The sequence below is a fragment of the Panthera pardus genome, unplaced genomic scaffold (genome assembly GCF_024362965.1).
Source record: "Panthera pardus isolate Hobbes unplaced genomic scaffold, ASM2436296v1 HiC_scaffold_18, whole genome shotgun sequence".
NCBI lineage: Eukaryota > Metazoa > Chordata > Mammalia > Carnivora > Felidae > Panthera > Panthera pardus.
In genome coordinates, this window is record NW_026526743.1 from 9,017,739 (window position 1) to 9,031,174 (window position 13,436).

The 13,436-nt window shown below is 41.3% G+C and overlaps 2 protein-coding genes across 2 annotated transcripts; both read left to right on the top strand.

The window, feature by feature from the left end:
- The first annotated feature begins 756 nt into the window (after positions 1-756).
- On the top strand, positions 757-2,892 carry LOC128778090 (zinc finger protein 850-like). Its single transcript, XM_053906471.1, has 2 exons — positions 757-898; positions 1,016-2,892. The coding sequence occupies exons 1-2, from the start codon at positions 757-759 to the stop codon at positions 2,890-2,892; spliced, it is 2,019 nt and encodes a 672-aa protein (XP_053762446.1).
- Positions 2,893-6,080: 3,188 nt separating this feature from the next.
- LOC109261520 (KRAB domain-containing protein 5-like) lies at positions 6,081-12,009 on the top strand. Its single transcript, XM_053906315.1, has 3 exons — positions 6,081-6,224; positions 11,277-11,403; positions 11,900-12,009. Exons 1-3 carry the CDS (start codon positions 6,210-6,212, stop codon positions 12,007-12,009), a joined length of 252 nt encoding a protein of 83 aa, XP_053762290.1. The 5' UTR covers positions 6,081-6,209.
- Positions 12,010-13,436: the final 1,427 nt, after the last annotated feature.

Consider the following 13,436-nt stretch of genomic DNA (forward strand, 5'->3'; position numbering starts at 1 on the left):
GTTTTCTGAACACCAACTTTTCTGTTGTTGATTGTTCCTATTTTTGCTTTATTCTGCAGTTTTCATTTCTGTCTTAGGTTTCAATTGCCTTACTTCTGCTAATTTTGAGCACATACGGTACTTTCTTCACTTTCTGAGAGACAAGAACGTGATTTGTGCTACAGCAAGAGATGCTACAGAATTCTCTACTAAGCTATGTGGTCAATTCCTTGTGTGCAAGTTTACGTGTCCATGGAAGAAGGAAGTCCTGGTGATTTCTTCTTAGCTGTCTTCCTGATATTCTGATTGATGTTAACGTTCTATATTAGAAATTGTCAGTACATACCTCTGAGAGTAGTACCCCAGAATGATTTTACTTTTCTCTTTTTTGACCTCAGTCAGCTATATTTTCACACGGCACCGATACATTCCTGCCAAAGTCATGCATTGACGCTTCGATCCAAAAAGGGTCATGAGTAGATATAAACACAGTTCCCTTGAGAATGTACACTTAACGACAGACTGGAACAAGGTTAGGGAAAATGAAGGGCAAAGGTATCTGGGGACTCCTTTCCAGAGACCAATGATGAATGTAATAGATATGGGGAAGTCTTTTATCAAAGCGCCAACCTTATTCCACACAGGAGTATCCCTAAGAGAGGGAATCTTTATAAATATATTGAATGTGGGAAAAATTTTAACCTGTCTTCCAGTGTTGGTGGTCATCAGAGGATTCATGAGGGAAGAAACCGTTGCAGATGTAATCAACCTGGGAGCATGTTTAGTCATTCATCAAGATTCAGTACAGGTCAGACAACTGGTACAGGAGAGGAAAGTTATATAGGTAACGTATGTGGCAAAGCCTTTGACCACCAGCAATGGCATACTGGACAGAAACCTTACGAATGTGAAGAGTGTGGCAAGAGCTTTAAATTGTGCCCAACCCTTACTCAACATAAGTTAACTCACATTGGAGAGAAACCTTAACAATGTAATGAATGTGGCAATGTCTTTAACCAGTCCTCAACCCTTACAGGATATCAAAGAATTCCTACTGGAGAGAAAACGTATCAAGATAAAGAAGATGGCAAGTCCTTTATCCGGCCCTCATCCCTTACAAGACATCAAAGAATTCATACTGCAGAGACACCTTCCAAAGGTAAACGATGTCATAAGACCTTTAGGCATCATTCACAACTTTCTGAACATAACAGGATTCATAATGAGGAGAAACCTTATCAATGCAAAGAGTGTGGCAAGGCCTTTAACTGGCGCACAGCCCTTAGGAGACATCACAGAATCCATACTGGAGAGAAACCTTACCAGTGTAAACAATGTGGCAAGGTCTTTCGGTACTTCTCAAACTTCATAAAACATCGCAGAATTCACACTGGAGTGAAACCTTACAAATGTAAAGAATGTGGTAAAGCTTTTAACTGGCACTCAGCCCTCAAGACACATCACAGAATTCATAGTGGAGGGAAACCTTACCAATGTAAACAATGTGGCAAGGCCTTTACCCGGCCCTCAGCCCTTACAGAGCATTGCAGAATTCATACTGGAGAGAAACCTTACCAATGTAAAGAATGCGATGAAGGCTTTTACTGGCACTCAGCCCTTAAGTTACATCAGAGAATCCATAGTGGAGAGAAACCTTACCAATGCAAAGAATGCGGCAAGGCCTTTTCCCGGTCCTCAGTCCTTACAGAACATCACAGAATTCATACTGGACAGAAACCTTACCAATGTAAAGAATGTGGTAAAGCCTTTCACCGGCTCTCAGCCCTTACAATGCATCGCAGAATTCATACTGGAGTGAAACCTTACCAATGTAAAGAATGTGGCAAGGCCTTTTTCCACCAGGAACACATTGATGTACATCACAGAGTCCATACTGGACAGAAACCTTACCAATGTAAAGAACGTGGCAAGGCTTTTGGGTTCGTCTCAAACTTTATACAACATCGCAGAATTCATGCTGGAGTGAAACCTTACAAATGTAAAGAATGTGGCAAGGCCTTTTCCCGCCAGGCGTATCTTAATGTACATCACAGCATCCATATTGGAGAGAAACCTTACCAATGTAAAGAGTGTGGCAAGGCCTTTAAAGTGCACTCAGAACATACTCGACATCACAAAATTCACAGTGGAGAGAAACCTTACAAATGTAAAGAATGTGGCAAGGCCTTTAACAAGCAATCATCCCTTAGACAACATGAAGGAATTCATACTGGACAGAAACCTTACCAATGTAAAGAATGTGGCAAAGCTTTTAACTGGCAATCGGCCCTTAAGAGACATCACAGAATTCATAGTGGAGAGAAACCTTACCAGTGTAAAGAATGTGACAAGGCCTTTTCCCGCCAGGAACATCTTGATATGCATCACAGAGTTCATACTGGACAGAAACCTTACCAATGTAAAGAATGTGGCAAGGCCTTTTCCCGCCAGGCACATCTTAATGTACATCACAGAATTCATACTGGAGAGAAACATTACCAATGTAAAGAGTGTGGCAAGGCCTTTAAAGGGCACTCAGAACTTACTCGACATCACAAAATTCATAGTGGAGAGAAACCTTACCAATGTAAACAATGTGGCAAAGCCTTTAACTGTCAATCAGCCCTTAAGAGGCATCACAGAATTCACAGTGGAGAGAAACCTTACCAATGTAAAGAGTGTGGCAAGGCCTTTAAAGGGCACTCAGAACTTACTCGACATCACAAAATTCATAGTGGAGAGAAACCTTACCAATGTAAAGAATGTGGCAAAGCCTTTAACTCTCAATCAGCCCTTAAGAGGCATCGCAGAATTCACAGTGGAGAGAAACCTTACCAATGCAAAGAATGTGGCAAGGCCTTTACGCACCACTCAAGCCTTACCAACCATCACAAAATTCATACTGGAGATTGACCTTACCAATGTAATGAATGTAGCAAGGCCGTTCCCCCCAGGCACATCTTAATGTACATCACAGAATTCATCTTGGAGAGAAACTTTACCAACGTAAAGAGCATGGGAAAACTTGATTACTGTTCAACTTTGACTTATTAACACAGAATTCATACTAGAGCAAATCTTCTAAATGTTCAGACTATGACAGAATTTCTAAGGACTTCTCCATTGTTATTCCACATCAGATAATTCATAGTGAAGAGTAATGATACCCATTGGGAATGTGGCAAGATACTAAAGCAAAGCTTAAACCCTGAATCTTCATCAGAGAATATATACTGGAGATGATCTTACCAATCCAAAGAATTTGGCAAGCCTTTTAATCAGTGCTCAAGCCTCATCCAACATCACAGAACTCATACTGCAGAGAAAACTTACAAAGAATGTGGTAAAAAACGTTTCAGACTGCTCAAGCCTTACTCATTGCCATAGTTCCTGTTGCACAGAGACGTTACAAATGTAATGAATGTGGCAAACCTCTAGCCTGGACCTCACAACTGCCTCAGTATCATAGGTATGACACAAGAACAAAAGTATAACATGTAAAGGGAGTGGCCATGCCTTTAACTCAATTCAGTCATGACTCAGTATCTCCAAATGCCTACTTGGGGATAATGTATGAATAAGGAAAGACCTTTTTAAGTATACACTTTGGAAAACAAAGCCATACAGAGAGGAAAGTAACCTGAAAGATATAGTTAGTCATCTAATTATCTGAACATCGACTGTCAATAAACGTCACAATTCACAGTAGAAAGGAGTACATCGGTCACTCTATTCAGACGTTCTTCTCCATAAAAATACTTAACCATATGGGATAAAACAAAGTGGAACACTTAGATATCGAGTATGTGGGTATGCCTGAAAATAGACACGGGGCTGTTTTTTGCATAGGGATAAGTAATTTCAATGTGTTTTTGTTTTACCTTGGCCCTCTTTAAGATGTTGACTACAAGTATTAATGTATCTGTCCTCCCAAATCAGTTCAGAAAATTCACTGATTCCCAGTGGGTGTTGAAAGTATGTGGCTGATTCTTCCTGCATCATAGATATCAGATGCCCTTCCCTCTTAGGTGGGACTCCTGCATACCTGATTTTCCATGGAGATGGAGGACAATATCACGTACAATCTATGAACAAACCTAACTGGAGATGTCACTTATGTTTCTAATACTGATGTAAGTTATTACGAAATGGGTGTTCAGAACGTCATTCTTGAACATTTATGAAAACTGAAAAAGTTTCTGAATGTTACAAATAAAATGTTTTGTTTATTGGTTTTGTGCAGTCCAGGCACATACTGAGACAAGTTCTTAACAGATGTAGTTAGAAGTAGAGAATACCAGTTGATGTGGTTGAAACGAAGAAACCTTCACACATATCATAGAGGGAGTAACTAACTCTTCCCTAACATGGCCTAGGATTGTACACTGACCTCTTTTAAGAATTACCTGAGGTCTCAAAGTGTTCTGGTATGCAAAATTAAGGTGTTAACAAAATAGATTTTTATAAGATGTCTCCTTAAAGCCTCCTGGTAACCACAAAGCAAAACCTGTAGTAGATACGCAAAACCCAAATCGAAAGGAATCAAAGTACACCACTAGAAAATCAACAAATCACAAAGAAAAAGACCAAACGGGTAAGCAAGGGGCAAGTACTTCTACAACAGCTAAAAACATTGAAAACAATGACAAGAGTAACTCCATCCATACCTGTGTCAATAAGTACTTTAAATATAGAGGGACTAAATTCTCCATCCAAAAGATACATTGTCTGAAAGGAAAGAAGTACACAAATTAAGAGTATGTGCTGCCTTCAAGACACTCACTTCAGGTGTAGGAACACACTCAGGCTGAAAGCACAGGTGTGGAAAAAGATCTTCCATGCCAATGGAAAAAATGTCTTCAAGAATTCTTTCTTGGCCATCAGCTCTGGACCACCCCACTATCACCCCAAAACTTGCTCATTCGCATGTATCAGAGAAAGTTCCATTTGTAAACGCGTGTCCTTCTGTGAAGCAGCATGGAGGAGAATGTGTAAATTTACAGAAACTCTGATCAGTGGAGAAGGCATGGATTCAAATCAGGACAATAACCATACCCATGGTTACTGTGTTTTCCTTACTCACTTCCCAAATGCTTCCCAAAAGGATCCTGTGTGGAGTTTGCATTAATAATCATTGCTGCTACCCTCCCCCTCAGATTCCCTCAACTGGTGTGGATGGAAACAACAGTGTTGTTTTAGTGAAGTGCTCCAGGGGATTCTGTTAGGGGATTTTTACATAAATACCCAGGATTCAGGAATTTGTTTTCTCAGCGATTCAAAGAATAAAGATGTGGACACAAAATGAGCAACAGGCAAAACTTAATACAGTATAACAGAGGAAGAGTAGTAGGAAAGCTCTCTTTACAGAGAGGGGGCGTTGGAATGTGCATACCAGTGACAATAGGCAAGGGCCTTTGTGGTATAAGGTTCTGGTCTCTCCCTCTTCCCTTCCCCCTTGTTCCTTCTCAAGTCCTACACTTACTGGATTAACAACTCCAGGTGCTGGGTTGTCCCTTCCTGATTGGCTCATTTCCATTGCAGGAGGGGTGGTCTATGGCCATATTGTTCCTTGTGGGTTTTAAGTTTTATCATCTACTACCAGTTTTTAGTTAGGTCTTTAGTCAAATTCCTGCGGGGGAGTAGGTGGTGTCTGTCACATTCTTAAGAGGAACCTTACACCTGAGGGGGTTTGCCATAGTCAGACATTCCCAGCATTGTTCCAAAATGTGTTTTCCCCACCAAGGGGCCTCAGGTCCTAATGGTTACCTTTCTCCCTACTGAATCCGATCTTTTCCTATCAAAATGCTAAGGGAAGCCAGAGTTAAGCGGAAAGGCTTCCCATTAAGTTATCAGAGTTGAGTGCAGGCTTTGGCTCAAGGGTCTCCTGTACAGGAGTTGGGGAGGGTCAGGTCCATGTAACACACTGTTCCTATGCTCAAGCAGAATTTGTGGGCTTCTGTGTGAGGAAAGCCCCCCGCCCCCTGCCAAAAGCAGAGACAGGAAACTCAGAGGCTGGTCTTCAGGTGGGACACCATAGTTTCTGAATAGCTCCTGACACAAATGATGAGGAACTTGGGTCTTTTTTGCATTTCAAAGCTCTGCCTGCAGGTGACCAGGCTACTGCTGAAGAGGTTGCAGTGGTGGCTTTAAAGCCTTTTGCTCCCACTTCAGCTGGGATTTCTCCACAAAAATCTTCTGAGAAAAATCTTGAAGAGGAGAGGAAAGGAGAAATGGCCAATTCTCAGGTAAGCCTCGAGTCCATTGCAAGAGAACCTGTCACCTTGTTCTCAGGATAATCCATGCGTGTAGAAATTGCAGGACATCTGGGTGGTTCATTCAGTTGAGCATATGACTCTTGATTTAGGCTCAGGTCTTGATCCCAGGGACCTGCTATCCAGCCCTGCATCAGGATTCCTTCTGAGCTTGGAGCCTACTTAAGATTTTCTCTCTCTACCTGAGTCCCTGTCCTCCATTTGCATGCGTGCGCTCGCTCTCTCTCTCTCTCTCTAAATGAAAAAATTTTAAATACCAATGGTTTTATTTGTTTTGTTCTTATGGTTTTGCTTTAGGTTTTCACCTATTTTTTTTTTAATTTTTTTCAACTTTTATTTTGTTGAGGCAGAGACAGAGAGCATGAACAGGGTAGGGTCAGAGAAGGAGGGGGACACAGAATCCGGAACAGGCTCCAGGCTCTGAGCACAGAGCCGGATGTGGGGCTCAAACTCACAGACTGCGAGACCATGACCTGAGCCACAGTCGACACTCAACAAACTGAGCCACCCAGGTGCCCCAGATTTTACCCTATTATTAACATTTCACAAATGATATTCTAGGTTATGTCTTCAGAACATTCCTCCCCTATATCCCAGAGACCTCTCTCCCTTTTCTCCAACCTGGCTTCTAGTAGGGCAACAGCAGTTGTCACTTTGAATTAAATTCCTACAAGTATTGAAAATAGTCCCTTTGTGACAGATCCAGAGAGGAAGGTGTTGAGGCCAACTGTCCTGTTGCTGATGGGGTCTGGTCCTGGGATACCAATCAAGGAAAACCATTCCCGTGTAGGTCTTATCCGAATGCTTTCTGTGCCCCGGTAGAGGAGGATTATGAAAATGCACAAATACACAAGATGGATATGAGGCACAGAATAACTTAGAATGTTCCTGCTCTTGAGGATGTGGAAAAGCTACTTTAAGATATCCTAGATATTCCAGGACATGACAAGTATATGCAGTAAAGTCTCTATAAATCCACTGTACTTAACTTGTTTATATTGTGATTTACTGTTTGGGGTCACAAGAGCACACCGGCAATCCCGTGTCCTGAGGTGTACCTTAGGCACTGATAGCACTTTGTTTCCTTACAGCTGATGTTATCTTCTATCACTTGGGTTTGTGCTCTCTGCCAGATTCCTCCCCTGTAATGTTCATATTTTTCTTATCAGTTGTAATGATTTCAGCCAGATTCCCTGAGCAATTTCCAGACACCATCACATTTAAACTGGAAATATCTTTCTCCTAGTTTCTCTTTTCTTATATTCTTTTTACCTTGTAGCTTTTTTCTTTTAAGTTTTTATTTTGAGAGAGAGAGAGAGAGAGTGAGAGCAGGGGAGTGGCCAAGAGAGAGCCAAGTCCCAAGTAGGTGACACAGGGTCAGCACTGAGTGGGACACGGGGCTCAAACTCACAAATCAAGACGTCTTGACCTCAGCCTAATTCAAAAGTCAGAAGCTTGATTGAGCCATCCAGGCACCCCTTCCTTGTAGTTTCTGAGGAGGAGGACAAATGCAAAAGCAATGTGGATAAAATTGAAATTTCTCACAACTTACAAGCCCCACAGAAATACTCAAGACTGGCCAAGGAAGATATTCCTCAAGGAATTCACAACTGCTTTAATGGTGATGCTTTCCTAGAGGCAAACAGCAAGCTTAGCTTTACCCTAGATAGAATTCCAGGTCCTGGAAGTCTTCTTTAACATAGGAAATCCCTGTAGAAACTTATAATTCTTCCCCCCCGCCCCAACTTAAAGTATATAATCAACAGCTCCTCTCAATCTCCTTCAGCTCCTTCTTCCCGCAGATCCTGTCCCTGTGCTTTTACACAAACAGCCTCGTTTACCAAAATGGCTCAAGGCTATTTCCTTGAACATTGTCTCCTGGCCCACCTCACATTAGTCCCCACCGGACAATGATACCCTCATTGTTGTGTAGTAGATGTAATGACCTCTACATCGAGGTTCTCAATGAGTCAGACCTTCATCCTGTAGCTTTTTGTTTTGCTGCATAGTCATGACACATGCATACTCTATTTACTTCTGTGTATTTCAGAAAAAGAAAGAAGAATCACATAGTACCAAGAATTACCATGTTTGAGTGTCTTAAAATCCTGAAATAAAACAGCACAAATGATGAATGAAATAAAGCTTTCAATGAGGGGCACGTGCATGGCTCAGTTCATTAAGCGTGGGACTTCCACTCAGGTCATGATCTCACCAGTCCTGAGCTGGAGCCCAGCATCAGGTGAACAGGAGCCATGCCTCTCCATTTCTCTCTCCCTCTCTCTCTCTCTCTCTGCCCCTCCTGGTATTCTCTCTCTCCCTGTCTCTCTCTGTCTCTCTCTCTCTCTCTCTCTCCTTAGTAATAATTAATTAAAAAATAAAATTTTAAAAAGCTTTCAAATAAAAACTATATTAGCAGAACATGGAGTACTATGGTCAAGACAACTCTTGAGATACTGTGTAGTGCCAGATAGTTTATTGAAGTAGCACAGGGCAGGACCCATGGGCAGAAAGAACTGTACTTTGGCTGCATGAAGCTTATATGTTCAAGGGGATGGTAGGTGCACAGAGTGTTCAATCACAAATGTTTCTTTAAATTTCTACGTGTAAAACTGCTTCTGCAAGATTTCTCTGGTGCTTACCATTCAGTTCAATATGAAGCAGTGGTGACATGTCCCTGTTGTCATGAGACCCTGTAAAAATGTAATAACCAGGGATACCTAGGTGGCTCAGTCACAGCCTGGAGCCTGGAGTCACAGCTTGGGGTTCTCTCCCTCTCTCTGCCTCCCCACCTTTCACACCGTGCTTATCCACGCTCTCTTTCACAATATAAATAAACTTAAAGAAAAATGTAGGAACCAGCCTTTATTTGATGAATGTCCACATAATACAACTGTATGTTAGCTTTCTGTCCTAAAGGTGAAAATTTTTCTGATTGTATCCCTCATCATACTAGAGTCAGAAATAACTGTTGTATTTGTATCTTAATGTGTGTTTGTGTTGATAGTGTGAGTAAAAGACCTAAGCACCATTATCTACAATTAGTTTTATGAGTTTCATGTCACTGAAAACGTTTTGTTTGATTTGAGGAAGAGAGAGGCAGGGGCAGAGAGAGAGAATCCCTAGCCAGCTCCAGACTGTCAGCACAGAGCCTGAGGTGGGGTTTGAACTGGTGAACTGTGAAATCATGACCTGAGCCGAATTCAAGACGTGGACACTTAACCACCTGAACCACCCAGGTGTCCTTCATTGAAAATGTTTCCTAGTCACCAGTATACTTTTCTACATTTAATATCTATACAACTTCTTTGAATATTTATGGATGTGAGCATGGAATGTATAAAGGTGATCAATTTTGTGTGCATACCTTCTTTCCATCATTCTTCAGGTTTGACACCTGCTATGATCATTTGGTTAGGGGCCCCTCCGTATATTTTAGGTGTCATTTTAGGTCAACTCCAGGTCAGATGACCTGGGTTAAAACCTGATCCCTACCACGTTGGATACTTGAAAAAATATTCACATGGAAATAGAAGAATAATGTGTCTGTTGTCTTAGAATATGATTTATTTTCCAATAAGTTATGAAAAACTGTGAATGCTCTCTACTAACCAGGAAATGCTTGGAAAGGTTTATTGCCTTTCTTGCTATTCTAGTAGAACCCATAGTTGCTATGAATACCATTCAGTTCCAAGTTCCCCAAAAGTTCTTGTCTTTGAGTTCTTCTTCGTTATTGAAATATGTATCTCTTGGCCCATAGACTAATGCCTCGTTAGAAATGCAGACATCTACCCCATCTTAGAACTCCTGAACAGTATCTGCATTTTAACAAGATCCGCAAGGTCCTGTTGTGAAATTCTAATTCATATTAGAATATGCTAAGTACATTTGTCACTCCCCAGAACTTTCCATTTAAGAAATAGATGGCACATGTACTGTATGATGTAAATACAATATTCAAAATGTATATGCCTGTGTTGATGCCTTCATTTTAAAAATTCTCTTGAATAAAAACAGTATTTATAAAGGTTCTTACCTCCAAGGTAAAGAATATGCTAGAGAATACTACTGGGTGACAAATAATCTTACCTCATTAAGCAGGAACCTCACCTAAGCCAGAACCAGTTCTCCTATGTAACTGAACTAACAGAAGTTCAGTCGTTGGTGGATCACAAAAAAACTATACCAGGTAAGGATGTGAGCAAAGCAAAAATGATTTACAAGAAACATGGAAATCACAGGGAGGAAGTTCCAAATCAGATACTCACGGAGGAAGGGGGAATGGTGTCCTTTCATTTAGGGTTAGCGTGGATATTCAGAAAGGGGAGGCCATCATCTTATGTCAAGTGGAGTATAAGGTTGCACATAAGCCTTAAGAGAACAGTTGTGTACATACTCTGCATATTTCATAGGAAATGAGGTTTGTGCTCCTCCTTGGGTGAGATTTTAGTATTATAATGAGGTAAAAGGGAGCTCCTGGGTGGCTGAGTCCATTGAGCGTCCTACTCTTAACTTAGGCTCAGGTCAGGATGAAAGTCCTGAGGTCAGGCTCCACTCTGAGCATGGACCCTGGTTGGGATTCTGTCTCTCTCTCTCTGCCCCACCCCCACTTGGGCACGCTCTATCTCACTCAAAGACATAAGATTTAAAATAAAATGTATGTATGAGATGAAGGTAACTGTACTCACTCCGTAGTTTAGTCTATTATGCATTGGCTTAGGTGTGAGTCAGGGGTTAATCTCCAACTGAGCCCATCCAAGCTCTTCCTCAGGGCAGTCATTACGTTTTGTTGGATGGTTTCTGTTTCCACTACAGGAGACTATACCCATGGGGAGTTTTTTGTGAAGTAAAAGATAAGATAGAAAAAGAGGTTAAGTAAAGTGTGGAACTAAGATCGGTGGGTACAAGCACAAGCATTAAAGTCAGGTCTTGGAGTCTGGCTGGTGACATTAACTGCCTCTTTCATTTGACCTAGCATTATGAACTCTGCCTGTGGCCACTTGACAAGTGTGTTTTTTATTGCAGGGATTGCTGACATTCAGGGATGTGGCCATAGAATTTTCTCAGAAAGAGTTGAGGTGCCTGAACCACAGTCAGTGGGAACTGTACAGGGATGTGATGTTAGAGAACTACGGACACCTCCATTTCTTGGGTGAGGATAACTCTTTCCACGTTTCCCAAACCATACTCAGGGATTTGTTCCTTCCCTTGAAGACTGTCTCTTGGAATCTTCCTCTTTGCATGACTGGGATTCAGATCCCTGCAGTCAGGGAAAGAAGTATGGGTTTGTGGATGTAGAGAAAAATCTTCATGGTGTTTCCTTTTCAGCTTTACCTTCCCTTCCTTAGGGTAACATCATCATTTCTGTACATTAATGACAATTCTAAAGGCTAAGTGGCATAAAACGGTATCTCTTTTGTCTTAAATACCGATTTCTACTCATTACTGTCATGGTAGTACTTGGAAGTGGAGGTCAAGATCTGAACATGGAAAATTTGTCCTGCATGTTCTAAAGGGGTTGTTGGGCCACAGCATTTGGGAAATCATTTTCTAGCTTCCACTCTGTCCTCTCTGCTCTACTAAGCACAATAGTGGATCAGAAGTTAGAATCTCCAACCACACTCATATTCTGTTTTTCTAATACACAGGTCTAGTTGTGTCAAAGCCAGACCTGGTCATCTTTTTGGAACACAAGAAGGATGTCTGGGTCATGAAGAGAAAGGAGACAGTAGCTACACACCCAGGTAGGTGGAAATGAAGCAGATGACAGAGCTGAGGTCCAGTCGTGAAGGAGGAATTGGACCTCAGAATGTGGTTGAGCAGCTCTCCTTGAATGCAAATTAGGTTGAAAAGGCCAGTTTCAGGTCTCTTCCTCTCACATCGGACATCTGCTTTCCAACATACCAAGCTTTCCATTCTCTAAGGATTCTCCTTCAGTTCACGGAGGGTTCTTCACATCCACAGTGAGGTCCTCCATAATCTAATTGGTTCTCCATTTGCTTTGAGGTCTTGCGGAAATCTCTGTATTTCTGAGGAACTGTACGCCAATGCATTTCTGACTTCTGTTTTGCTTCTTGTGTGAAGTGTGTCAGGATAGTGGTGGGCACCTTGAGGTGAGGTGCAGAAATCCCAGGAACGCTAGAGGGAGACATCACAAGTTTTCGGGTTGATCCTTTCCAGGATTAAGGTGGCTTTCATTTTAATCATACAAAATACAGACCCAGTAATCACATCAGGTGATAAAGCAACTCCCTAATATGAGGAAATCTCGTTCTTTGTTCCACTTCAAAAGTTCATTTCTTGGGTTGCCTGTTGGCTCAGTTGGTTAAGCGTCTGGGTTGAGCTCAAGCCATGATCTGACACTTTGAATTTGAGCCCTGCATCAGCCTCTCTGCTGTCAGTGAAGAACCCATTTGGGATCCTTTGCCTCTCTGTCCATCTGGCACATGTTCTCTGTTTCTCAAAAAAAAAAAAAAAAAAAAAGAAAGAAAGTTCAGGATGCCTGGGTGAGTCAGTTGGTTAAGAGTCCAACTCTTGGTTTGGCTCAGGGCATGATCTCAGGGTTTCTGAGTTCAAGCCCCACATAGGGTTCTGGGCTGACAGCCCAGATGGTGCTTGGTTTCTCCCTCCCTCCCACCGTCCCTCCTTCCCCCCCCCCCCCACCCTTTCCACACTGTTCTTTATCTCTGTGTCTAAATAAACTTTCATTTTCTTTGTATTAAGTAAAATAAGAAATTTCCACTCAATGTTTTGCATTCCTCAATGGTGAAATAATGTAAAGTACCTATTATTTTCATATAATTCTATATAAATTAATGCCATAGGGGAGCTAGGATATTTAGAAGTGAAAACTCACAGCCTATAATAAAGTCTCAATTGTTACTTTATTTCTTAATTGAATCCTTTTATGAATTTATCTTGTATAATATGAAGTCCCTGTGACTTTGTCATATGTTTTCACTCTGAGTCGTTATATAGGAGATTCCTTTATGATGTATTATATCAAAAGTCCTGATATACCATAGGCATTTGCTTTATAAGAAGTGAGGCAGAGAATTAGGAAACATCCTATGTTTAGAAAAAGAGTTCATTATAAATGTAATTTCAAGTGAGAAAAAATCAATTATTGTTTATTTACTCAGAATGTATCTGAATTTAACACCAAATATTTTTTTTTAAAAGCGA